This window comes from Electrophorus electricus, chromosome 20 (genome assembly GCF_013358815.1).
Source record: "Electrophorus electricus isolate fEleEle1 chromosome 20, fEleEle1.pri, whole genome shotgun sequence".
NCBI lineage: Eukaryota > Metazoa > Chordata > Actinopteri > Gymnotiformes > Gymnotidae > Electrophorus > Electrophorus electricus.
The window spans coordinates 9,032,228-9,058,421 of NC_049554.1; the positions used below are offsets into that span (position 1 = coordinate 9,032,228).

A 26,194-nucleotide genomic window follows, 5' to 3' on the forward strand; every position below is an offset into this window, starting at 1 on the left:
ACAATATTGTGTAATCTACATAAGGAATACAAATAAACTCAAGAAACAATAAAATACCATTTATTGAGAATAATAAAAAATAAATTATCTGCTGACAGTATGCTAACAATGATTTCTGTTATGCTGGGGGGAGGGCGTAAGGTCGTACAATCTACTGCATAAAAACGCATAGCCAGATAAACAAATCAGGAACAAATAAGTATTTAAATCTAAATGGGCTTTTACCATTAAATTTGAAAGATAAAATGATATGCCCTATGCATTATCCCATATATGTATAAGAAGTGATGTATACGCTAAGTATATTAGTGTTAAAATCATGTTTTTTTTAACATCCACAATTCCACTTCGTTAAACAGTACTTAGAATCTAGGCAAAAGTGGGCTACTTTTACCATATTACAGTCTAATTCAACACAGTCACTCAAAATTAGCACCGTGTACTGTTATTTACTGTTTTCTGTCATTTACATTAAGTGCCAATCAAGGGACTAAAACAAATCTATGGTTATTGGTTGTTGTTACCGGTGTGAGGGCAACAAAAGTATGCAGTGTATTTACACATGTTCTCTTGGCCTCTTCCTCTGTGCAGTAAGATTTACACCATACATCTTCAGCCATTCACTGAATCTAAATATAAGAGCAGTCTAACACAGGTTCTCTGACGTTCTAATTAGCTGAGGAAATGCACACAGTCGGATGTAGCAGGGCTTACAGTTCTGTTTGCAATCACTTTTGGTCACAACAAATCTTGGGAAAGTGGGTGTGAAAACCTCCAGAGGGTTCCATTCATCTGAGACCTGAGTTGAGCACCATGGCTAATTCTAGTTTCCGCTGGATTCCCGTTATGGGTCATCTTTGGTGCTTGCAGGACTGCTGCTCCTGTGGGAGATGCTCACGCCTCTTCTTTCTGGCACTTTACCCTCCAACTCTGGGAGTAAAACAAGACATCATTATTAGGCTTTTAGGTCATTCTAATATAACTAATCTTTAGTAGATGTTGCATCCATTTGCCATGGCACAAATGATGTAAAGCTTAAATGATAACAGAAAAAAAAGGCTCTTATACAAGAGATAAGGAACAATTCAACCTTCAAAATCAGGATGTTTTGAAAATCTTTTTTTTCCCCTTTCTTTCCAGGCTTTTGAGGTTAAGACACATATGTTGCATATTTTTCCTACACCAGAAGTGACATCACCTTTGGTTGTTTCCCTTCATTTTGAATAAGTTCTAATTATGTTATCCATCCAGGATTCATCGCAGACTATCAACGTCAAACAATTTGCTATTAAAATAGAACTGACAAGCACACTTATTAGGACTCTCAGCAGTTTGTTAATCTCACACTCATTGTGCCTAGCATCATACCAGTGTGAAATATTGATTCATCTAAAGTGATTCAAAATCAGGAGGGGGGAGGCAGCATAGTCAGTGAATACTAATCTTTTGAAGCAATTTCAACATTTTCAGCATGTTTCTATCTTATATCTTTTTTTTATAGAGACAAATTTCTTTGATTACTATTACTTGCATATTGACTGTTCTCTTAACATATTTATCAATAACCTATGAAGAACAAACCACATAAGTTAACATGATACAAAGCACAATGTGAAAGAAGGTGATATGAAGCCTTAGAGGGGCAATAAGGAACATTTTGGCTTGTTGTTTGAAAGTCTCATATTACTGGCTATTGGTAAGATTGCTTAAGGGACTATACTAAAGAAACATATTTTCCCATGTGCACTCATAATGTAAGGAAGAAGCAGTGTTGGGTCTCATGCAATTTAGACAACATGCCAAACAGCTGGGGGAGTAGACTAGGGTGCTGAGGTTGAACACTGCCTTAAAGTGACTCATCAGATTAATGGCCCAAAATTCTTATAGTGCATATACATGTAAAAGCTGAACTACAATACAAATTACTGGTTACGATTCCCATAGTTGGCATTTTGACAAATATTCAAACTTTCAATAAGGTCAAATGCCAACTTGTGTATTTCTAACATGTAACATCCTTGTAACATCCAACACTAACTGAAAAATGTTCCATTTGGGTCTGACAGTCTGGCAGGGGACCCACATGCTAAACGAAATTATTGCTAAACAAACAAACAAAATTATATAATCTAAATATACTCTTTATTTCCTCATAATATAACATATTGTCTGTATTTGCATGAGTTTTTCTTTAATTAATCAAACAGTCATGGCAAAATGTGAGAGAGAATATATTATTGTCAGTCAGGCTTTCTGAGAGCAATCACAGTAAGCACCAAATACTCCTCACTTAGGTTCACACGAAAGTTAGACAAAAGGCAAAAGAGTGAAGGAGGAAGAGGGAGAGAGGTAGGATGAGTGACAGCTGCCTGAAATGTGATGCTCAGTTTTGCTTTCATGTTTAAGTGACTGTGAGAGAACATGCGAGTAAGAGATATGGTGGTACGTAAGGACAAAAGCAAGCAAACTTGAAGATGATTTACCGGGCTAACTTTTCTCTCTCTCTCTCTCTCTCTCTCTCTCTCTCTCTCTCTCTCTCTCTCTCTCTCTCTCTCTCTCTCTCTCTCTCCCTCTCTCTCATTAAGTAGAGAGAGAGAGAGAGAGAGAAATAAAAGAGACTGCACCCTTTCCCTGCCCACTCGTTTTATTTTTATTCTGTCTTTCTATGAGTCAATGCGACGCCCTTCTCACTCCCTCCCACTCGTTCGCCCCCACACTCTCTCAATCCATCCATCCCGCCCTCCACTCACACATTTTCATAAGCTTTGACGTCAGAGAGGGGAGGGGAGTGGGGGGGCTCCAATTTACCACCCCCACAGTGCTTCCTGTGGCCCCATCCACCCATACATCTTTTTTTTTCTCTCTCCCTCCCTCTGTCGCTTCCTCTCTTGCACTATCCCCCATGGTGACAACCTATTACGAAGACGTTTGCTTCTGAAAGGACTTTACAAAACTACAGTTCTATTGTGAGAATGAGAACCCCACTGTCACTCCTCTCTCATCTGCCAGAATGGATATAGGGTATCTTATTATTCCTGGAGATTTGCTTTACATAAACCAGCTATACTGATCACACGCTGAGTCAGGGAATAGCTTATTTGGTATACAATAAGCATTCTTCTCATCAAACTTGCTGCCATACCTTTAATTTCTCACTTAGTGGGGCCTGCCTTTGTTTCCCCTTTGCCTGTGTTGCCTCTATCTACTTCAATCAGTACAATGATTGATCAGATTACATTTTCCAAATGGACCTACTTTTTTTTTTTTTCAAAATCACTACCTACCATCCTTCTTTATTTTATTTGTGAACCAAGTTAGGCTAGTAAAACAGAATTCTAGTATTCACCTGAAGTCTGTCTCTTCTCTGACCCTAGGCTGACTTTGCCCACGTGGTCACGTGACACCATTCTAGCCAAACGCAGGCCCTCATCCATGAGCGTTTGTTGCATGAGCTGGCGACTCCAGTTGACAGGGCCAATGGTGTCCGTGAGGGGGCGGGGGGATGAGGAAGGGTGCAACTGTGGGCCTACATCTATCAAGACAGACACAGTTAGACAAACATGGCGCTTAACCCATCAGAGCAGGTCAGTGGTACATGATTACTCTTCACCACACCAAACAGTGGTACTACATAGCCTGACAATAGCTGTGGTATTTACAGCAAAAGCAACATATAATGCAAGACACTGACATATGAGGGTGCGGTGTTACATACTGTTTTCTTTAATGACACAATAATGAGATATTTACTCCATTCCATTCAACATGATTCTAATGCTTTTTTTTTTTTTACCTTGGCTTAAACTGTCGAGACTTTCTCCTGACAGGCTGTCATCGTCTGCAGCTACTGACCTCAGGCTTCCGTGGGTTATTGCATCAGAGGCTTTAGTTCCACGAACGGGATTAATGCTGTCTGAATCTGTGATCTGAACAGATGATGCTTATGAGATGCCATTGTACTCACTGGCATCCAGCCAGTTCATTTAAAAGGGCTTCAACTTCAGGTGCCAAATTGTTGTCAAATTTATTAAATTAAAACTCTGTGTTCTCTGTTCCCCCCATCAAGTTATTGTTATTATTCAGGCAGGGGTAACGTAGATATAAACTGAATGGAATTCCCCTTTTGTATGTAATGGGCACTGTGTCTCTTATCAAGTCCCATATGTAAAATAAGAGAATTAACCAAGTGGTCTGTTCTGTCTTCTGAAACAGAGCTCTTCCATTTCTTTTGTAGTTAAATCTTTTTTTTCTTTTGCTTTACATAGAATACAATGCATACTAACCTCAAGTTTGATTCGTTTTGAAGCAGTACTGTCAGTAGAAGCAATACAATCCTCAGGGTTGGTCCTAACATGACAGGACAAGAAAACAAATGGTTTACAACATTCAGATAAATGGTTCCTGAGTCAAAAAGGTCTTTGTTGATAAATTCCAAAGCAGACAGAGGTTTGTTCAAGCACTCACAGGGGCATGATAGCACACAGATTTATGCAGAATATTACATCTTAGATAATGAAAAAGGGAGAAACATGGATATCCAAAAAACACAACAATCAATAAGTGCAACACATTAATTGTCCGGAATGTATTATTTTATCACATTTATCAAATTATTAAGGTTTTTTTTTTCCCTTTTTTCTGCAATGTTTGAATAGTATTGTCCTGACCTGCTCTGTTTAAGCGTGGAGGTGTAGGCACATTCTCTCGCAACCTGCCGGGCCAGTGAGAACAGTTCAACTCGTCTTAACAATAGTGCATTGTCACGGATACAGAACTGTGCAGCTGCTTCATTGATGATCATCTAAGCAGCAAGATAAAAGTAGGGCAATTAAGCAGTTCGGTTCAATACCCTTTGCATCTGTCCATAAGAATAACAATATTGAGGTATTAACATAAAATTGCATGTGTAAGAAAACCTCCAAAACCTGAACCTGCTGTTGAGATTTCAAGTAATTTTGGATTATTTCTATTGCTTAGTTTGTTGTGAAATGTTAAACAAAACATAAAGGGCAGCTGATTTTTCTCAAGAAATAAAAACTGATGAAAATTTACTTTGTATAACAGCAGTAATATATACAGGTAATTCATTAAGCATAAATAGATTATAACAAACAGCAATGAATCATTACTTAAGTCAATGGTTGAACTTACTACAGACGCTCATGATGTTTTTAACACAGCTTTTCTACCCCAACCTTGTCAAGTTCATAAAAATGTTGTGAACAAACAACTGGACAGCATGTGTTCATAACAAGACCGAGGTTTGCCTACCCTGTATATATCTGTATATCCTGTATACCTCTGCAAGACACTGTGACATCCCAGCTCTACTCTCATGGGTCCTATGAGATTGCTGCATCATATGTCACACTGGTGGAGCTGAAACGTACGAGCCAGCAAAGTGACACACAGGTGGCAGTTTCCTCTCCACTCATCTCTTTCAGCTTACCTCATGATGTGTGAGCTGTTTGCCCTCCCTCCTCTTGGAGTCGAAACGGCCATAGATCAGGCTGTACTTGCGGATCTCTTCCTCTTTGCTCTTATCATGTGGTTCCAGGTTGAAGATGTGCCCAACTGTTTTGGCCATCTTCTTGTTCAGCCGGAGCAGGGTCTTGACCTCGCCCGGATCAGCCTGCGACATGGTCCGGAGCAACCGCTCCACGCTCTCACCCACTGCCCTCACCGTCTCTGTGTCCAGCTGGCCACCGGGCCAGGGGGAAGCTGTGGCAGTTGAGGAGGAAGATGACGAGGAAGAGGTGGGTGGCGTCGAAGGCCCCATGGGGCGGGAGTGAACCGTGAGTGGTAGAGGAGGACTAGGCTGCTCCTCGTCAGCAGCAGTGCCCCCATCAGGGTCTGGGCTGAGCCAGTGAGGCTCCATAGGTGACAGTTTGTCCCTGTACAGGTGATCTGGAGGAATGGGTGAGGCCTGAGAACAAGGGCTTCTGGGACTGCCGTTGTCTCGCAACGGTGTGAGGCAAGCACCCTGCTCTTCCCTATCACAAGGAGACCCTGGTTGGCCATTGCTTAAAGACTTTCTCGATCCCATGCAAGTGGTTCCTCCTGCACTGCTGTCTATCTTAAATAGCGGGATGCCACCAGGTGCCACATTGGTGGCCAGGGGCTGGCTAAAGACAGCCGGGTTGGCAGCCCAGTCCCGCAGGGCCTTCTGCAAACGACGCACATGCAGGGGCTTCGTTGCCATGCCAACCAGGGCCATGATCTCCAGGAATTCTTCCTCGCCTGCCTCGCACAACTGTTGCACATCATCGCCGCCCTGCTGGATGAACGTGTCGTAGTACATCAGCAGGTTGGCCCTCTGCAAAACCCGGTACAGCTGCAACTCGCCCAGCGTCCGTGGCAGTGACATCCTAGGCTGTGACTGGATGGCAGTCCCGGCCATGAGAACAGACCATAAGCAGTAGCAAAAATAGCGGTAACAGATCAAATTGCAAAAACAAACAAAAAGTCAAGTAAATGCCATCCCAATGACAACCTGATCTGACAAAGAAGCAGAGAGGAGTGGCATTATGTAAAAAGAATAAGATTCATCAAGAGTCACATTATAATGCTTAATATGATTCATCATTATTGGCCACTTTTAAGACTTTTATGCATGAAAATATTGGAGAGTCATTTTCCAATACGCAGATTAACCCTAAATCTGGACAAAACAGATTTCCAATAGTGATTCACCACTGGCACTCTAATTCAAGACAAGCCATGTCTTATCTGATTTTGATTTATATTCTTGTACGAGTGAATGATTCCTGTAAAGATTAAGACTAGCCTACGTTTTTTTTTCCAGTGTAATATTAAATGTAGACTAATAAATAGCGGTTTACACCTGAATTTGTGATCTGTCGAAATATATTACCAGTAGTTGTCGCTAGTTAAAACTAGAATTGAGGGTTAGGATTGGGTTATTCAGAGGGTAGGCTAACAATCCGGTGCATAATAAGCCGAAACGGTATAACAGTAGGTGAAGTTTAGGACTTCATGTCGAGCTAAAATAATGCATTCTGGCTTGGACTTAAACCTTTTAAGTTTGAACTATAGACTGGTGGTTACTCTACTTACCCCGTGGGACTCCTAAAACGAATTCAGGACAGGCAAACACGCTTGAATTTTGAGGCGGTTCCAACAGGCTAGTGCCCCGTTGCAGTTCCGTTCGTAGATCTGTTAGCGTTATTCGGCTGTTTCTTGCGGACTAAGAAAGCCCACTTTAAAAGTGCCCGACTCCTAAGCGTCACAATAGGCTTGTCTATATAGGCTGTTTATATAAAACCTTAAATTTCATTTCCGTTGTTTCTTTTTATGAAAAGCGAATGTGTCCACCCTACAAATAGGTTAACCGTCCCTACTAAATCGTACACTGTGCGACTTAAACATATCCTATTTATAGAAATCCACTTTAACGTAGACAGAGAAAAAAGTCTTGTTTTCCAGCGTCCAAGTGCCTGCTCGCCTGGCTTTGCTGGCAGTTGCTGTATTGTTAATGACAGTCTTTTTGCTGGCTGTGTGGGCGCGAGAAATCTGTGGGCGGATTGCGGCACGCCATCTGACCGAAAAAGAGCTTTCCTCTCCCGGTTAAGGCGGCTCTGAATTGGGGGTGTGGATGGGGTTTCACTGCGTTGTTTTCATTAGATTTCGATTAATTTCCGCCCATTTCCCTTGCAAATATAGACTACAGTACACACTAATAGTTTACTAGACTAAAATCAACCGACACTGTCTTATGCCTCAGCATAAACGCAGTTACGAATTCTTTATTTAACACTCCATCCTCATACACATTTCTAGCCTACTTGATAATCTGTATATGTAAACTATTCAATATTACAGCAGAGATGAATGAGCGCTGCTGCGCGAACCCGTAGAACGCCGTAGTTATCGCTGAGGAACGCCTCTGTGGGAGGTAAGTAGTTGAGTTCTTTCCGACTGGTAAGATTCCATGTGTGACGCAGGTTTAACTGGTGGGATTCCCCCGATGATGCAAATCTGGTCTGAGGACAATAGATAGCCTGTGCATGTGCAGAACACGATGCAGCGAAGAATGTTTTATTGTTTGTTTTTTGTTGTTGTTGTTGTTGCTTTTTTAACTAGTTTGAGGTTGGCTGGCACCATAAAGTGCTAGTTCTACCGATAAAAGCAAGCTGCGAAAATGTATATGGCAGTAAATGGTGAATTTGCAGATTGACTACACGCGTGTGCGTCCACCAACTTAGACTGAAGGAATGTAAACCCGAACGGTACCATACCAGTTTGTCTGGCTGTTTATTGACAATTGGTGTTCATCATGTTAATTTTTGAGGGATATCAGACGACACCAACAGTGCTGTGAAAAAGTATATGGCACCATTGTGACAGATTTTCTGTGGTGTTAATTTAAATGATATTTTGGCTTCAAATAACACAGTATTATGTAAATGAAAAAAATAAGACTTTATGAAAATGAATTAGGCCTATTTCAATACAATTAGGCAGCCACAAAGGCTATAGCCCACCCTGTGTGAAAAGATACTGATGCCTACTAATCTGGGCCCCATTTCCCAAAAGCTTTATAGTGTTAAAATCGTCATAAATGAGCGTGTATTCAGTACAATACTTATTCTATCATTTAACAATGTTTTTTCTGTTACACTGCTTTTGGGAAACACAACCCAAGCCTTTTGTGTGATCTAATTTAACAGCTCTTCTATAGCCACATTAGTTGATTATTAGACTTCACTGGCATTTACTCTGAACTTTTTATTTTTACCACCAAAAGTAGCAAACAATATTTATGAAAGTGATTTCTATAAAGTGCAGCTCACATAAGATGAAAGATCAAATTGCTTTGTAACTCTCAACCAGTTTATCTTCCATAGAGCGGGTCAACCATATGGAGGCAGCCATGTTTAAAATAGATTTTGTACAGAATCTCTGAAACATCCAGGTCGCTAGATGTCAGTATAAAAGCTCTTTCATAATATAAAGAATAGTTGGAAAAATTACTTATTTGCTCCTTTAACTGCTAAAACAACTGAAATGTCTCCAATTCTAAAGCCATTTCTAAAGTAAACCAAGTATTTTTTTAAGCAAATATGAGCTAACTTTATCTCACCTGTTTCACATCTTCACTTGTCTCTGAAGGTACAGCTGGGGACGATGTAGGGATAGAGATGACAAACAGTACCACAAGGTCAGTCCATCATGCCCTTATGTGATAGGAATCATGAAAAAACTGACAGAAACAGAAAAAATGCATGCTTGGATGCTGAGTGGGTAAGCAAATGGTGTTCATCAAAACTTGGTCTCCGTTGCGCCACCACACAAGATCCACAATATTGGAATGTCTAAAATGACACAAATTATAATCTTCTTTAGGATGATGGTTAGATATAAGATAACTCACATTATCCTACCTAAACACATAAAAATGAAACAGAGCAAAAACTGCACACTTGGTATGTTGACAGTTATCTCGACTAGATGTTGATTTTTCTGACTTTAATCTGTTGCTGCTAATGTTTTAAACACATTTCTTTGCTATTACAGTGTACAGGTATTTGGTATTTTTTCTGCAAATATTAGTGCTAATAATATTACATACGGCCCACAGACACGCATGGCTTGACAGTTACGCTCATTTAAGCCACCGATACTATCTTCATAGCTTACTTATGATTTTGTTTTCAGCGTATGAAAGAGACAATGCACCTTTCATTTTTCGTAAATATGCATTCTTTCCTAGCCTACATTCTATGTTAAAAATGAACAGGTTGCCTTTTCATATTGTAATGTTCACTGAAGAATTTGATATTTATCCTGTTTATTGACATTTTGACTGGAAGACCTATGATTACAGAGACTTTGGAGTTTTTTGTTGTTTGTTAGTTTGTTTGTTTTGTAAGATCTATCAGTTTAAGTAAAGTCATATATTAAAGGGTGTAACTTGTTTATCAGTATATCAAGATCGTTATGTGGGTGCTTTTTACATACCTGATAGAGGATTCTAAGATCCTTTCCCGAGCCTCGATACTGTTTTCAAGCTAAAGTACTATAAGGAAGGGGTTAAATTTTACAGCGGAAACAACGCTTCAGTCATCTGCCCTCGGAAGTGAATAGTAATAAGAGAAATAACAAGGACAGCGACGACAGATAGTTAGCTTCATGGCTAAGTATAAAGTTTGTTTGACTAAATGAGAAAATCTGCAGAAGAGGATTTCACAACATATTTGCAATACTGATGGTTTAGAACTGTGTTAAAACGTAAGTTTCACGTCTCCAAATGACCGTTAAAGACTCTCTTGCTCCCTCTGAATGATAGCTGTTTGGCTAACTGGTAACCGAAAGCAGTGTCGTCTAAAGCTGAGTGACAGTGTCTTATCTGCTGCAAATATTAGCTTTCTGTCTAGCCAATAATGAGTGCATTTAGATAAGCTATTCCTTCATATGTTGACCAATCATGCGCATTTGTTCACGAACAGAGGGCTAGCTACCTAACCTAGCTATCTTTGAATGTTAAAAATGGTCCACTAATCATCCATCAGCATTTTAAAAGCGAACTAGCAAGCTAGCATGGGTAACCTGCACAATAATTAGTCAGTAATTGACTGCTTAATAATCAGTCAGTAATTAGTTTTTCATTTTTTAATAACTGCTCAAAAACTCTTGGCAAGCTGAGTACTATTGAACCTTATAGTATTCTGGCCAGTTTTGCAAGACAGTAAGCAACTTTTCAAACATTTCTTAACAGAACTTGAACACGTCATCTTGAAATTTGTGGCCAAAAATTTAGTGTAACATGGGCTAAATGGTAAACAGAGCTTTGACCATGCTGACCTCAAACGATCCGATCTGAAAATGGTCACCGAGGAGCTAGTTTCAGCTGGCTTTTTATTAGCTGGACTGACAGCTACATTCTCTCCTATCCACAGGTTTCATGGCACAGCGTTTCCAAACTCGGCGGCTTGGCCTTGAACTGTAATGGCCGGGATACGTGACCACTTTCCAAGGCATCATGCCTGCGTTTTATTGTGTATTTAGGACACTGTTCAGCACCAAATGTGCCACTGTGCCAACCTGAGCCTGACTCATTTGTCCTCTTGAACATTTCCAAGTGCACCTTACAAGTAGTGATGGAACGCTGAGCCTCCTCTGTTTAAACAGAAAGGGAGTTGATTTCCGGCTTTTTGAACAGGGTGGACATCATGGCAGGACAGTGGGATCCAGTAGAGATCAGCACTAGAATTTCTCCTGATGATGCATTAGTACATGACCAAATATATCAAGCGACTGGCTATGAAACTCTTTCCTCCTCCTCTCTGCTCAATCATTCTGAGGAAAAGGAAAGTGGTACACAAGCATCTCAGAAGGTGCTGGACAGTCTTAACTCTGGACACCACAGCGCAGTTCAGCAGGAAGACTGCGGTTACATGGATGCAGGGGAGGATGTGGAGAAAGGTGAAGTAGGTGGACATACAAGGACGTACAGCGGGACAGATCAGCTGGGGGCCGATGAAGATAGTCGGTTTAATGAAATTGATGAGGAGGAAGGAGAAGAGAGTTGCAGAAATGGAGCTGGGAAGGAGGCAGATTCCAGCGGGGAGTCAGCGTCTCGTTTTGCATCAGTGAGGAAAGGAAAATCCAGAAAAAGTGGTTCAAGCTCAGGGCCAGGTGACCAGTGTTCATCATGGACTTCTCCATCCTTTTCTTATAAATCCTGCCTGTCCTCTGGGGCGAGCAGGCACAAGCAGGTCCGGCGCCGGAACCACCACCATCACAATCAGGGTCGCTTACGGAGGCAAAATGGCTTCCAGCTGATGATGGGCTTTAGAGATTTCATAGCGGAGTCTATCAGTTCTTGGAGTATATCTTGTATCCGTATGGTGGTGGACCTCATTGTGTCTTTGACTCACCACTGTGGGGTTGCTGTGGAATCAGGAGCGTTTGCACTTTACATCTTTGGCTCCCATTTGTTCTTCAAGATCACAGATGTTCCTGGCATGAAACAGGATTTAAGACGACTGGTGGACTGGACTTGGTGTTCAATTGCGACTTTCATACTTTGGGTCACCAAGGCCACAAGCCTGGCCCAACGAGCCCTTCTTTCGAGTTATGCCTTCCTAAGAGTAACAGTGTGCTTGGGCACCCGATTGATTAAGTGTGTCTTGGAAAGGGTGGGTGGAGAAAGAGGCAGGCAGTGGTGGCTCGCCCTTCAGAAGTGCTGGGCTTGGAAAAAAGGGGTCACACTTGTCGGAAGGATTAGAGGACGGTTCTGGAAACGCAGCTTCACAGATGACATGCCAAATCCAGAGTCCCCATACAGGGGGACGGAGAGGTATCAGCCTGGACAAGAGCTTGAGAGACTGCTGGCATTAGCACAGGTACTTGTCCTAGTTGTTCCAGTGAATTGCTTCCACTTTGTTATGAATCATTTAGTTTAGACAGTAGGCCTGGTGTTTTTGCCTTACACAATACACTGATATGTTACAAGTATATTAACTATAAAAAATAATAGTACTGTGTGGTGGATATTTGAAAGAAAAGTTATTATTGCCATCTTGGGAAATAAATAGCCCTTTTTTGAAGTCTGATAATTCCCCTAATGCCATTAATGTCTTTAAAAATTGCAATATGTTATACACCATTCTTAGCTGTAGTATCAGGTTGTTTCAAAAAAATTTGGGTAAAAACAGCATATTGTTTTGCTCTATATTTAAATGTGTGGCAAGGGAATAGGCTATATCTAATTGCACATAGCACTGAGACTTGTAGTGAGAACTCGTGTCCAAAGTGTTCTGTGGTTTCTTGTGACTCAATGCTGAGGAGACCAAGTATGATGATGTGTGTTATGACCTATTGTATAAATCATGAAAATGCACTGTTTTGACCTCGTGCCTTATCATGCTGTTATGCACATGACTGCAGTATACACTGTAGCTCTTTTTTTTCAAATGCTACAGCAGGACCTAAGGGACTTCATGATGATGGTTTTTTTTTTTCAACTTTTAAATGAATGAGTGACATTTTAAATGAAGAGCTTTGTGTTTACAGATCCCTGAAGAGGAGCTTGACCCATTCAATGTTCTGGGTGTGAATACGCAAGCCACAGAGTCTGAATTGAAGAGGGCCTATAGACAGCTGGCTGTACAGGTAAACCTTTCTGTCTGTGAGGTGCATTTATTATTTTCATTTATTGCTTTCTTGCAAGTTATGCTGTTGTAATGCTGATCTAATTAGTATTACAGAATTTGCTGACTTCTGACAAACTGAAGCCCAGCGTGGCACTGCAATGGCACAGACTGCAGCCAAGCCTCTCTCCACTTAACCTACTGTTTCTGTGTGTTGTGTGCATAAATTAATTGACAGGTCCAGTTGGACCACCTCCTTACTGGTTAATGCAGTTGGACTTTGTTGAAATTTGTAGTTGTTAATGTGTGTGTGTGTGAGAGATTTTACACTCATCATCAGGATTCTTTAGAGTGAAATTAATTACAGTGTTGTGTGAGACATCAGTCAATGTGTTTTACTGACTTTCAGGTTCACCCAGACAAGAACAAGCACCCCCGTGCCGGCGAGGCTTTCAAAGTTCTCAGAGCTGCGTGGGACATCGTCAGTAACCCAGAGACAAGGCGGGAGTATGAACTGTGAGCGGGCTTGGCCAATAGCACTCCATCCTTCCTGCGAGGAGGATTTGGTGTTTTGAAAAGGTCATGATCACAAAGCCACAATTCTGTGTTTCCTCTCACTTAAACAGGAAACGGATGGCAGCGACGGAGCTCTCCCGATCGATGAACGAATTCCTGGCGAAGTTGCAGGATGACCTAAAGGAGGCCATGAACACCATGATGTGCACCAAATGCGAGGGCAAGCACAAGTACGCATAGCGAGTGTGAGGCCTCCCCATATTGCAGGCATTTGCTAATGGCAACAGCAAATGGTGCACTTTCATCCTATGAATATTTTATTGTTCTTTTAAAGGAGCACTTCACTAATATTTTTACATTACCAGAAATATTATGCTGTTGTAATGCTGATCTAATTAGTATTACAGGATTTGCTAACTTCTGAGAAACTGAAGTGATAGCTCTTTAGAACGCTTGAAGCAGCTTTAACACGTATTTCAGTGGTTGCCAGCCTGTCTTTACACCTTTGGATAAAGTCTTGCTTGAAACTCTTATTTTCCCTTCCCACTGTGCTGCAGGCGCTTTGAGATGGACCGTGAATCCCATGAGGCTCGTTTCTGTGGCGAGTGCAATAAGCGACACAGTGCTGAGGAGGGAGACCTGTGGGCGGAGTCAAGTATGCTGGGACTACGCATCACTTACTTTGCCTTCATGGACGGCAAAGTCTACGACATTACCGGTATTTCACTTCACACGTGTCTGATGGCTGCTTTGCGGTTTGACTTCTAGATTATGCTTTCTTGCTTGCTCTTGCCCTGAAGTGTGCTGTTTTATGGTCAAATATATTGATCTTTGATTCTGTGCAGAGTGGGCAGGTTGCCAGCGGATTGGCATATCACCCGACACGCATCGTGTGCCATACCACATCTCTTTTGGTTCCAAAAGTAACAGCAGCACCAACCGCCATAGGTAACAGCCCTTTATATATTTCTGCAATTCATGATGCATGGATTATGGGTAAATATTAATGTTTATGGTTAAATATGGTTAAATTAAATGGTCAGAAATATGGTTAAAAGTGCAATGTTTACCTGTGTGTGCCTGTCACATATTGGAAACCCATGGGTGTATAGATTTGATTTTCATATTTTTACAGAGGTTGTGTGCAATATACTTGTTTCTAGCATTGACATATTGTTTCATTGTGTAGTATATAGGTTTTGTGAGTTTATTGGCTCATTCATATCCTCTAGGAATGTGTATCTTAACACAGTGTTACTGTTTGTGTTAAGATACACCCTAGTGTTTAATCTTAGCTAGTAGCCAATTCTAAAAATGGATAGAACATATTGCATTTTATTTTACTCCCATGTCAATTTAGTAATAAGGACTATAAAATACAGGACATTTGGTATAGATTTGATTGGATTTTTGCCTTACTAACAAATATCATGGGTGCTTCATTCTAAATAATTTTTATCTGTGAAAAAAATTTAAAATATGTTTTCACCCAGTCCTCATAACTTTCTTTTCAGTAATGTTTTATATCTGGTACCTCCTATCAGTCTTTTATGAGATATAAGATATTATTATATCTGAATTATATTGCTTACTTATATTCTGGGAGTGTCAGGCAAGAAATTTGTTTATACTAGAGAAATGTCATTACACCTATAACATAGAAACTGAACATGCGTGACTGTGCTGAATATATTTGATGCCTCATGTCTCCCAGATCCACCTCAGACCATCCAGGTGCAGGTTCATCAGCAGACCTGCAGGACCTCTTCAACCGCATCTTCCAGGGAGGAGCTTCCGCTGATTCCTGTGCCAATGGCGGGTTCTTCCACTCAGGAACTCCTCCCCATCACCCCTCAGGGGCCAGTACAGGGACTGGTGGGCTCTTTTCTGGACCCCCTCCCCAGACAGGCTTCTTTTCCCCTCCTGCGGGGCAGCGGGGAGAACCCAGTGAATGTTGGGGCGAAGGCGGAAAGCCCCCTCGCCGGCGGAAGAAGGCCCGTAAACCCTTTCAGCGCTGAGCAGCGGTGTGGTACGTTATGGTGGGTAGGACAGAGATGGACCATGGCAGGCGCCGCCACAGATTTCTCCTGGGCTCGGCAGACCTGTGCACATGCACAAGGATGAAGTGGATTCACCTCAGAAGAATGCCTCAGTGCTGGTATATTGACTCTTCTCTGTGCCAACAGGAACAAAAAAAAAATTATACTTTTTTTCCTTTTTTTTTTTTTTTTTTTTTAAAAGAGAAGATGGTTGGCAAAGAAAATGAAAGATGTAGTTTTTGAAGTCCTTTTTTATGTTTATCTGTAAAAACACTGCTTGTCCATGACACTCAGTTCACAAGTTTATCATGTGAAAAGATTTGGAAAAGTAATTAATTTTCCTTTCTCTCTCTCTCTCACACACACACACACACACACACACACACACACACACACACACACACACACACACACACACACACAAATACATACATACATACATACATACACATTTTATATATATATATATATATATATTATATGTATGTATATATATATGTGTATATATATATGTATATATAATATATATATATATGTATATATATGTATATGTATATATATGTGTGTATATATATATATATATATATATATATATATATATATATATATATATATATATATATATATGTTTTGGTTTTTTTTGTCATGCACAATTCAGTGATTGGCATGGTTTTTGGGTTTTGTTTTGTTTTTTTTTTGATGAAGTTTGCATTTTTTGCCATTCTTTGTAGAATTTTTGCATCAGTGTTTTATGACTCTCCTATTGACCATGAATACACCTCAGGGATGACCACGGTGCAGTCACTCTGCAAGGGCAGAGACAGATTGATAACTGCAAGAGTCAGTTCAGAATTTTAAATATCAATGGAATTCAAACAGAGTGCAATAATGATAGTCCACAGCCTTCCTGAATATGGTCAGGAGGAATGCCACTCTGTTACTCAACAAAAACCCACAGCAGTTCTGTTTGGATTACACTTGAATGGATTTCAAATTACTTTTAAGGGGCTTGGTCAGTGTTTGCATAGTTTAAAACAGACATCATATGTGATGTGAATATAACTGTCTCTGTATGACAACTGCTTATTAGCTGAACTGAATGAACTCTACATTAATACTTTATTAAATTAAGCACTTTTAGGAAGAGACATCTTGATAACGGGGATGTCTGAAGAGTCCACAAAATGAAATGGCCTAAATTGTTTTGTTGATTTAAAGACATAGCTAAGTAGCAACTGATTCTGAAATACACATAGTCACAGTTTATAAGGTTTTTTTTTTTTAATTACTGTATTTTAAAGTTGTTCCGATCCAGTGAAAACTGCATTTTAGCCAAACTAAAATGCCTGTTTTTCAAAAATGTCATGGCACAATTATCCTTCTAAGGTCATTATCTAAGAATCATGTCAAACACGCTAGCAGTTGACTTGGTCTTAATACTGATGCTTTCTTTTGGGAAACTATCTAAATTGCTGTTTGTTTGTTTGTTTGTTTTTTATACACACATTGATTAGCTTTAAGTGACTAAGCAGTTCCACTGTTAATCATATAGTCCATGATACCTCTCTAAGCCAAGTTCGGGGGGGGGGGGGGGGGGGGGTTGTTTTGGGGGGGTTTTGGCTCTTCATTGTTATTTCTTCTAAGAATGTGAAACATCCATGTTTGGAAGATTAGTCATAATTGTTTTTTAATTTGGAATTTACAGTTATGTCAGTACAGAAGAGATGTAGCAGGCATGCAAAAAATAGCTTATATATTAATGATAGAATTTATCAGAGTAAGTGAAGAGGGAGAAAAATGTGCAATGCCCATTTTCCTTTTGTAATGTCCTAACACTGGGTGAGAATGTCAAATCTGTTACAGAGAGACAGCCTTAACCCTCTAAATAAAAGAGTGACTAGGTTCTAAGACAACATTTTGGATGTAAAGTTTATTGAATTGGATCTCATATTTGTTTGCGTTGCATCCAGCTGGATTACATTATGGAGTCTGGATCATTTTGTTTGTTTTGGGGGCTTTTTTTGGGGGGGGGGTGCTTCTTTTTTGTGGTTTTGTTTTTGGGTTGCGCTTAATTTTATCATTGGTAAGATACTGAGTGTTTGTAATGCATTTTTACATTTGCTTTTAAAAATTTGATTACAATTGCATTGTTAAATTTGACAACAAGTTTATAAAAATTTGGATGGCAGCACCTAAAAATTGACTGGCTCTCAAGGGGAAGACCATCTCAGAAGAACGTGATGCAAAGTGAATTCAAATGTATATGCAAAAAATTTATATGACTGAAATCTCAGACAATCATTAGAATGGTGCAGGACACTGATGGCAAATTTTGAAGGTATATCCACCATATCCCCCATAATTAATTGCTTTTTTTTTTCTTTCCATTTTTTCTTATTAAACATTTCACATAACAATATGTAGTTTTAAGTCTCTTTTAATAAATACAGTTCACTGGATTATTTTAATATCAAGTTATACAGTGCAACTTCTGAATTCCCATTATGTTTCATGTCTGACACCAACTTTCAAAGATATAGCCACCATCATGCTTAACTAATTTCATCAAGAAATAATATTTCTATAAATGATTATAGAGTACCTTCCCTTTGTCCATGTCAAAAATGAAAAAGCCTTATATTTCATGAATTTTGTTTTTCAAAAGATTATCTGTAACTTATGTAACATTTTATGCTCATAAACGGTTGAAGAACTAGTTCGATATTTCAGATTTGCTGTCTTTCTAGAATCCCAGTCTGTGATGTATTCTGATTGTTTTTGTTTGTTTGTTTCATTTTAAACATTTGCAGCAGCATTATTTAAAACTGCCAAATGTAAAGCCTGCAAATGCTGCCTGTTGTGTTTGTTGCACAACAGTTAAGATTTACATTAATTATGAATTATAAATATGTTGTGTTATTGCATTTAAGCATGATGTAATCAGCAAGACATTGTGGGCCTGGTTGTCATTCTTTCAGGCAATATCTGAAAAGTCTGGTAAGTGAAAGGACTGGTAAATTTGTGCAGTCAAGTTCACTTACTAGGCAATTGAAATAGAGTTTTAAGACCACTTGAAACTCCGTTTGCTGTGCTGCCTTCTATGTCCGCATTTCTCCTGTGCCATCTTGGTTTGTCTTGATAGGCGATGATTGCTACACTTTCTGTCATCCTCAAGGAATCTAAATAAACCAAGGTAAGGCTAGCATAAATTTCCAAATGTGAAAAGGGTATGAATAACATAGAATTGATAAAGCCACAAACTGTATCCAAGATGATGTCAGTTAAGTGCACAGTACAAATACTACACAGAACAGGAAATTGCCCTATATCACCATGTCTGATCTTAAGTGCTATGCACTAAAAAGAGGAGTCTAAGGACTGGAAGACAAGAAACCCAATCCTATGTCAGGTCTATCTTGCATCCAACAAATAAGACTAGCTATATACTGAAACACATGGCTGCCCACCCTAGTCCTATAAGATCTTCAACTGTTTGCAGATACATGAATATGATCTCTATGCTAATGCACCATCCTCAGGTGTTGAAGGATAGTCACAAAACTACTCTTCTGAAAACAGCAAGAATCATTATAGATTTAATGTTTATGGTAAGGGTGTAACAGTGTTGTAACATTAAAGAAGGGGAGAAAAAACATCACAACCATTTCCAAATAAAGAATCTGCTGCATTTCTTATGTGGATGATGTGTCCACACCCACCTTATCACACACCTGAAATTTATTGTTGGTTGTCGGGCACTGTAGGTGTTAGCATAAGTGTTCAAGTTCTTGCTCATGTTTATGTTAATGTGGTTGTTTCTCGTTCATCGTTTAAATCACGCTACACTGATTGTTGTGTAAGTGCCATATCGTTAATCGTACATGTTTTGTGTAAATAAATGTCTGTCTGCATCGAGAGACATTTGTGCATCCTGCTCTTTGCCCTGTGGCACTTGGTCCCTCACAACATGGTTCCAACAAAGACATTCGGGAAACAAATGTTAACATAGTCTTGTGCACAAATTCAACATAAGAACCCAAGAAGCTCTTGTGATTTTTGGCAATTAATTTGTTCTATTGCTCTTACACATAAACCATACCTATGTTGTAAAACATACCTCCAAACCTTATCCCCCCCCCCCCCCCAATTTATTTTTGCTGAATAATTCCATTTTATCCAAACTGAACAAAATTCTTACAAAAACATTTATCAGTGCAATCTTGCTGCTCTGAACATGGGGCTTCAGTTGGTTTAAGAAAAACCTTTTTCAGTTGGGTCACATATCTGAAATTCCCAGTGATCCCATTTATGTTCCATTTTAATTACACTCTATTACACTACAAGGCAAATGTTATACAATTGCTGTAAACTAAAATACAGTGTAATCGATGTATTACAGTACTACAGCTGAACTACACTACTTGCATAAAGTTTTCATGCTCTGGCAATAGTTTGCTCCCAATGTTTTTGAACCTGAAGGTCATGTATATTAACACTGACAGAATGGATTTCATCTTATAGCAAACATATAATATATGTCATATACTCTAGCCCATATAATGTATGAAAGACAGCTGATTTTGATATAGAAAAAGATATATACACATTTCATCTGATCTGACTGATCTATGATTTACTGCCAATAAACCAAAGTGCAAGAGGCCTTTTTGTCCCTCTGATCTCTTCATCCAGTTATTGCCCTTTTTGCAACTGATTTAACTGAGAGGAAATAGATGTCAGCAGCAGCATTTTTGCTCTATACTAAACACTAATTTACTTTATATGATCTTAACAACTGAATTGCAGCCACTGTTTTTGGCACTCAGAGCATACCAAACCGGTCCTAGACCACATTAATATGAAGAAGATGAAAAACCAAAAAAAAAGGAAAAACGTTTTTGAAACATTTTAAAGTTCCATTGCATATATCTAGATCTGACAAATTAGTACGCCTTTAATTTTAACATCAAGAAGATATCTTTCATATGCCATCAAAATTGTAGAAGACATACAATATATAACATTGCATACAGACTCCAATTCTTTTTTACTCTTTGTGCACTCTCAATTCAAATGTATGTCATAATAATGTAAGTACTGTAATGTAAATAAAGGGCAGGTAGGATTTAAACCCACAATGGGAGCAACTACAGACTAGCTATCGCCAAGTGATTTATCTGCCCTGGAATTATTTCAAAGGCATTTTGCAATATAACATTTGTTTTCATAAAATATTAAGTATTTCTGTGATAGCTTTTTTGGCATTGCATTTGTTTTACATACATGTAATAGTCTATGCCTTTTGGATTTGTGTAAACAAACCACCTATGGATTATTTACACATAAAGAACAACACCTGTTCATTTATAAAAGAATAAATCATACTAATCTTTAAGATAAAGATCCTAAGATCTCACCTGACTGCATAGCTGAAAAAAAAAAAATCCCTCAGATTTTCCCAACAAGTGCACCCACAACACTATCAATAACTGTGGAGTCTATGTATGCCACCAATCCACCTTGGTTTGCCCACCTCTCTACGCCCAGGCAACCAGCATGGGGATTATGATAGGTCAGTTCTGCTGTGTGGCCCTTCTTTCCATCACTTATGGCAGAGAGACACTGGGCTAGGTCAGAGACTCCTCCTCCGAGAGACCTTAGTAGGGCGTGGGGAGCACAAGAGTCCCATTTAAACGTACTGCCCTCAGAGAGCACGTAAACATCCATAAGGCCTTGGATGACACACAGGATCTTGTAACCAGCTCCAGAGGCATACATTAAGCGGCCATTGCAAAGTGGCGCAAGGGCATCTTTGACTTCTTGCCTCTCACTGGAGCTTAGGACCACCGCAAGGTACTTGTTCTTTTTCCCAAGAGACCGCATGGGATGTGTGAAGGAGCAAGCATTGACAGTACCATATGAAACTCCCCAGAAGTGTTTGCCCTTCCACCTAAAATGAAGAAAAGAGGGAACAATGCACAAGACCTTTTACATTTCAGATGTGGATTTAAATGTAATAAACACTGACAGTCCTGATTTTGATGTCAACAATTGGGAACACTGCTATTACTACCAAGGAAGAGGTTTACATTTTACTCTGCCATGATGAAGAAACTATTTCATGTTATTAAAGGACTCTTACCCCTTGCCTGTCAAGTCTTTTTGACTAAAGGGTTGATTTATGACACCCATTACTGGTTGTCCAGTGGCCCGCATGTATACCCCAATCAGCACTAGTGCACAAGGAAGACCTGAGGGGCAAAATCCATCTTCTGACACTTCCTCTTCCTTACCCTCAATATACTGGCTGGTAGCATCTGCACAAAAAGAACATTAAGTGCACATTTACTAGATCCTAGAATTTATACTTTAAAGTGAGAGTACATATGATAAAATCGTATTTATATTTCATAAATCATAAAAAAATACACTGCAGATTTCACAACCAGCTTCACAGCTTCAAACCTCATTTACCCATCCATCCTATTAGGAACTGTATTATATATATAATATACTGCATTATACTGTTATTAAAACAGATCATTGTGTACCAATAGGATCAATCCAGATGCCCACATCTGCTGGGCTGATAGGGACCTGCAAGGATTCTGCAGCCTCGTCTTTGAGCTGCAAATCTTGGTGGATGGCTCTGGTCAGGAGGGATGCAGCTGTCTGGTCACCGTCCAGGACCTTGGCCAACAAAGCTGCCGTATCTTCTTCCTTGTTGCATACCGTAACAGTCACACTCTCTCCTTAAAGAAAAAAGAACCACGCAAGACACCCAAGTATGAAATGATGTGAGCTTTACTAATGACAACTGTTAGAATGTGCAAAACATTATTTAGAAAGCTACTTGTGGGCACTGTTGAGTGCAATTCAAGCATTGTGCAAACACTCACCAAGTCCATTTTCAAACTTGTTTGATTCCTCTCCATGAATAAAGCCAGACAACTCTGGGAACTAATACACAAGTGTACAGCTATAAGCAGTCAGGAAAATACATGGTGACATGATAATTTTGCCCAACTGACAAATGTAAAATACATGAAGTGTTTGTTCAGGGACCTGTGCGCAAACATCATGCCGGATCATTTCTTGTATCACAACGTCGGCAAGTGTCTTAAAGTCCTGCACAAACTTCTTGTTTTTGTCAACTCCGGTCTTCTCCTGTACCAGAAGCTCAAAGAGTGGTGCCTCCTGCCTGCACACTCTGGCCACATTAGCTGCCTTTTCAGACACGTTTAGGAGCAGATGCAGCAACTGTGCCATGACTGTGAAAATCACAAGAAAGATAAATATGACCCACCAGGGTATGTAAATGTTTCAAGTTTCAAGTTTGGTTTATTTGTCACGTATAGTCATACATGGTATAACTCGCAGTGAAATGTGTTAGGAATAATAAATATAATAACCTGACGTGTTTGGTTTCGTTTTTTGCAAAGTGAGTATATTCAGCAATGACTGATCACTAAGTTGACATGTACTGCAAAATTAAATTACCATAATATTGAAAATAAAGCTTTCAGAAATACTGTATTGGCCTTTACTATTCAAATTCTACATTATATATGGAATGTTTATTAAAAGTATTATTTTATTAACTAAGTATTACTTCCATTTTAATGTTCAGTAAATATGCATACATTTGGTGAAAGAGACTTTGTCTTCTTTAGGCATTAAAATGATTGAAACTGTATAAAGAATAGTGGAAATCTTCTACTGAGATGTAAATTACAGCATCCACTGTAGCATGCACTTGCTTGTATGTTTTTTTTTTGTTTTTTTTTTGTTTTTTTTTGCAATTTAAAGCTTTCGGAAGCATGATATTTAAAAACCACCCCTTGGTGTGAATGGCCAATAATGAGATCAGGCCTTGAAAATATCAAGAACGAAAATATCACATAATCTAGAACACCCACTCAGAAATAATGTACTATGAAGTCAAGAATCCAAATGAGATATAAAAATGTTAACACAGTTATACAAAAGAAGTCTGCTGGGATATCACTGATACGTATGGAGAAAGCAGACCTGGAACAATACCACAGGCGTACAAGAAAGGCACAGGAAAGCGGAGACTGTATTTAACTTGTCTTATTTTTCATGCTTCAATTTGCCCAATTCTTTCATTTGAAATTAGTATCCTGAATGAAATCACGTTTAAATTTGAATTTTCCCTGAAACAGATTCTATCTCGAAAAACCTTTAATCTTTCAGATAAAAAGAAGCCTAGCAGAGCCTAATCTATATACAAATAATATGCAAATATATTTGCAAAGCACACAATTTGTTTTGAATGAGATGACTCGGTGATGGCTACACAGCCATTTCTGCTAGTGCCAATTTTTTGTATAATCACAGACTAATGATCGAAATGATCGTGCATTCACTCTACATAATAACAATACCTAAGACGCACTCATACCCATCTTTAGAGTTAACTCATTACACAGAACAACAGATCAACCGATAATAATGTACGGGTAGGTTTAAAGATGGCAAATGAGTTCAGGAAAGCTCTTATTACCTTAAAATAAAGTTCGTCCTCCTGATCTGCTTTCGATTAATGTCCTTGGATTCTTCACAACAGTCATTCGATGTCTGCGCTTCCTGTAACACCCCTGCTGATTCGATTGGACTTATCGAGGAAAACCAGTCGATTTGTAATGAAACAACTACATTCTCTTTAAACACAGAACATCAACTTTCCTAATTGGACGTCAATATTACTGAGCTTCGGCCTTGTTTGAATCATAACAGAAATTAGCATTCGAGTGAATTGTTCCCATGAAACACGTAGGCAAAAAGGCGGGGCTTCGCCTACGCGTACTGGCGCCTGCTGGTAGCATAATGTAGTACCAGAGGGTGTAGCTCACTGAAGTGAATGAAATGAAAATGAAATGAAAAAGCTTTCGTTTTAGATACACAAAGTATCTGCTGTGCTACAGTAGCCTAAAACATCTCATTTTTACATTTTCTAATATCTCGTAATAACGACATTCTGATCATTCTGGGGAATTCATTTTTTCATTTGTTTACTAGCAATTTAAAACGCCCAAAACATGCATGCATGACGATGAGCTTATGAAAAATATAACTTTATTAGGAACCCTTATCATGCACTTACTATCATTATATACTCTATGTAAAGTATATAATTAGTATATACTGTATACTGCATACTGGTCCGCGTAGTAGTATACCGTATAGTCTCCAGTATACGACAAACGCAAACCATACTACAGGGTCACACAAACATATGAAGGGTCGTCATAATTGCATGACAGGACACAGTACAACAAGAAGCTATCCTCTGGTCGTGTACTGGAATATTTGGCTGGAGTAGTCCGTCATCCGGGTGCTTTTTGCATACTAGAAAAATTTATTTTTTTCGCATATTGCATACAGCATGCTATTTGTGGCCTAGTCAATACACAAGTAGTATGTAGAAGGCTATTTTGAACACAGCCTACTTTAACAGGCTTGTTAATATTGTAGATGCATTATATCCCTTTGTTCAGTGACAGTAAGTGATCGGTTGTCATATTATTTGCAATTGTCATCTACCCTCCACCCCCTTCACCTCTGGTCAGTTGTTACAGGACCACCTCTGACTGGATACTACGTCAGTGGTAGCCCACTACAAACACACCAGAGACTCAACAGAGTTTGTGGTGTGTTAGTGGGTGTTGTGCTGGTATGTCAGGAACAGCAGTGTTGCTGGATGCTTTACAAGCATCTGTGTCACCGCTGAGCTGAGTCGTCCACCATCCAAAAATACCCAGCCAACAGTGGTCCCACAGTCAGAAAATGACTATTGATGAAGAGTTGGTGGATGGCTAACACAAATTGGGCATTACAGTAGATCTCTAACTGTACCCCTGGCTGGATGTTTTGGAGAAAAGACCACTTTCAGCTCAGCAGTGACACAAAATGAAGACAGTAATCATCCTCATGTTTCGGCAGAACATTGTTGTAGCTTGAAAAGCCAGTGATATCAGTTGTAGGAATTTCTCTGTAATTTAAAGTAGAGGAAGGATAAAAGTGAGGATAAATGTGTATTCAGATTATTTAGATTTTCTTCATGAATAGATACTTGTAAACAGAATATTATAATTCTGATTTTTATAAATGTTATACACTAGATATTCATTTATGATGTTGTAGATGTTATGGTAGTAGCATTCAGTAGGTGTCTGCAGGTTCTAAATAATACTTATAAATAAGCACAGACACTTTCCTTACCAAGCCTGAAATAAATAGAATCATGCAATAGTACTCTCTCTCAAACCGACTCCAGGTCAGCATAACCAATAATGGCAAGGCAACAGCTGGCACAAATCTTTTTTAAATGTGATCAAAATGTGATCTAAATTCTGCCCTCCCCTATAGACTACATTTAAAAAATGTCAGCATCCTTTGCCATGAGTTCTCTAGGGCAGTTGCAAGTTGTTCTATGTTTCTTCCCTATGATATGCTATAGGGTATGATATGCTACACAAAGACATGGTCATGGCAGAAAAA

The 26,194-nt window shown here is 39.3% G+C and overlaps 3 protein-coding genes across 6 annotated transcripts; 1 reads left to right on the plus strand and 2 right to left on the minus strand.

Moving 5' to 3' along the window:
• Positions 1-38: 38 nt before the first annotated feature.
• Positions 39-9,187, minus strand: nab2 (NGFI-A binding protein 2 (EGR1 binding protein 2)). Of its 3 annotated transcripts, none has more exons than XM_027027971.2 (7): positions 9,104-9,187; positions 5,450-6,379; positions 4,668-4,801; positions 4,284-4,347; positions 3,794-3,926; positions 3,347-3,532; positions 39-930 (listed from the first exon to the last, which is right to left on the minus strand). In XM_027027971.2, the coding sequence occupies exons 2-7, from the start codon at positions 6,365-6,367 to the stop codon at positions 845-847; spliced, it is 1,521 nt and encodes a 506-aa protein (XP_026883772.2). In that variant the 5' UTR covers positions 6,368-6,379; positions 9,104-9,187; the 3' UTR covers positions 39-844. The 3 variants fall into 3 exon arrangements, with proteins under 3 accessions (XP_026883772.2, XP_026883771.2, XP_026883770.2); XM_027027970.2 differs by lacking the exon at positions 9,104-9,187 and adding an exon at positions 7,078-7,167; XM_027027969.2 differs by lacking the exon at positions 9,104-9,187 and having other exon boundaries at positions 5,450-7,593.
• Positions 9,188-9,216: 29 nt separating this feature from the next.
• On the plus strand, positions 9,217-15,871 carry dnajc14 (DnaJ (Hsp40) homolog, subfamily C, member 14). 2 transcript variants are annotated; one of them, XM_027027968.2, is made up of 8 exons: positions 9,217-9,264; positions 10,920-12,368; positions 13,039-13,137; positions 13,525-13,631; positions 13,742-13,861; positions 14,189-14,349; positions 14,477-14,579; positions 15,346-15,871. In XM_027027968.2, exons 2-8 carry the CDS (start codon positions 11,193-11,195, stop codon positions 15,647-15,649), a joined length of 2,070 nt encoding a protein of 689 aa, XP_026883769.2. In that variant the 5' UTR covers positions 9,217-9,264; positions 10,920-11,192; the 3' UTR covers positions 15,650-15,871. The 2 variants fall into 2 exon arrangements, with proteins under 2 accessions (XP_026883769.2, XP_026883768.2); XM_027027967.2 differs by lacking the exon at positions 9,217-9,264 and adding an exon at positions 10,122-10,251.
• A 3,945-nt stretch (positions 15,872-19,816) lies between these two features.
• On the minus strand, positions 19,817-24,472 carry inpp1 (inositol polyphosphate-1-phosphatase). Its single transcript, XM_027027991.2, has 6 exons — positions 24,198-24,472; positions 22,736-22,941; positions 22,570-22,630; positions 22,222-22,422; positions 21,813-21,987; positions 19,817-21,620 (listed from the first exon to the last, which is right to left on the minus strand). The coding sequence occupies exons 2-6, from the start codon at positions 22,937-22,939 to the stop codon at positions 21,119-21,121; spliced, it is 1,143 nt and encodes a 380-aa protein (XP_026883792.2). The 5' UTR covers positions 22,940-22,941; positions 24,198-24,472; the 3' UTR covers positions 19,817-21,118.
• Between the last annotated feature and the right edge of the window lie 1,722 nt (positions 24,473-26,194).

Bases quoted from the DNA above. Each gene is read 5' to 3' on its own strand.
- nab2 (XM_027027969.2), bottom strand. From the start codon at position 6,400: ATGGCCGGGACTGCCATCCAGTCACAGCCTAGGATGTCACTGCCACGG. The intron at 4,348-4,667 runs GTCAGGACAATA...CTGTCATGTTAG, and splicing joins TCCACGCTTAAACAGAGCAG to GACCAACCCTGAGGATTGTA. The intron at 3,533-3,793 runs GTAAAAAAAAAA...CTGTCTTGATAG, and splicing joins TCTCGACAGTTTAAGCCAAG to ATGTAGGCCCACAGTTGCAC.
- dnajc14 (XM_027027968.2), top strand. From the start codon at position 11,193: ATGGCAGGACAGTGGGATCCAGTAGAGATCAGCACTAGAATTTCTCCT. The intron at 13,632-13,741 runs GTGAGCGGGCTT...TCACTTAAACAG, and splicing joins ACAAGGCGGGAGTATGAACT to GAAACGGATGGCAGCGACGG. The intron at 14,580-15,345 runs GTAACAGCCCTT...CATGTCTCCCAG, and splicing joins AGCAGCACCAACCGCCATAG to ATCCACCTCAGACCATCCAG.
- inpp1 (XM_027027991.2), bottom strand. From the start codon at position 22,939: ATGGCACAGTTGCTGCATCTGCTCCTAAACGTGTCTGAAAAGGCAGCT. The intron at 22,423-22,569 runs GTGAGTGTTTGC...TTTTTCTTTAAG, and splicing joins CAAGTTTGAAAATGGACTTG to GAGAGAGTGTGACTGTTACG. The intron at 21,621-21,812 runs GTAAGAGTCCTT...TCTTCATTTTAG, and splicing joins AAAGACTTGACAGGCAAGGG to GTGGAAGGGCAAACACTTCT.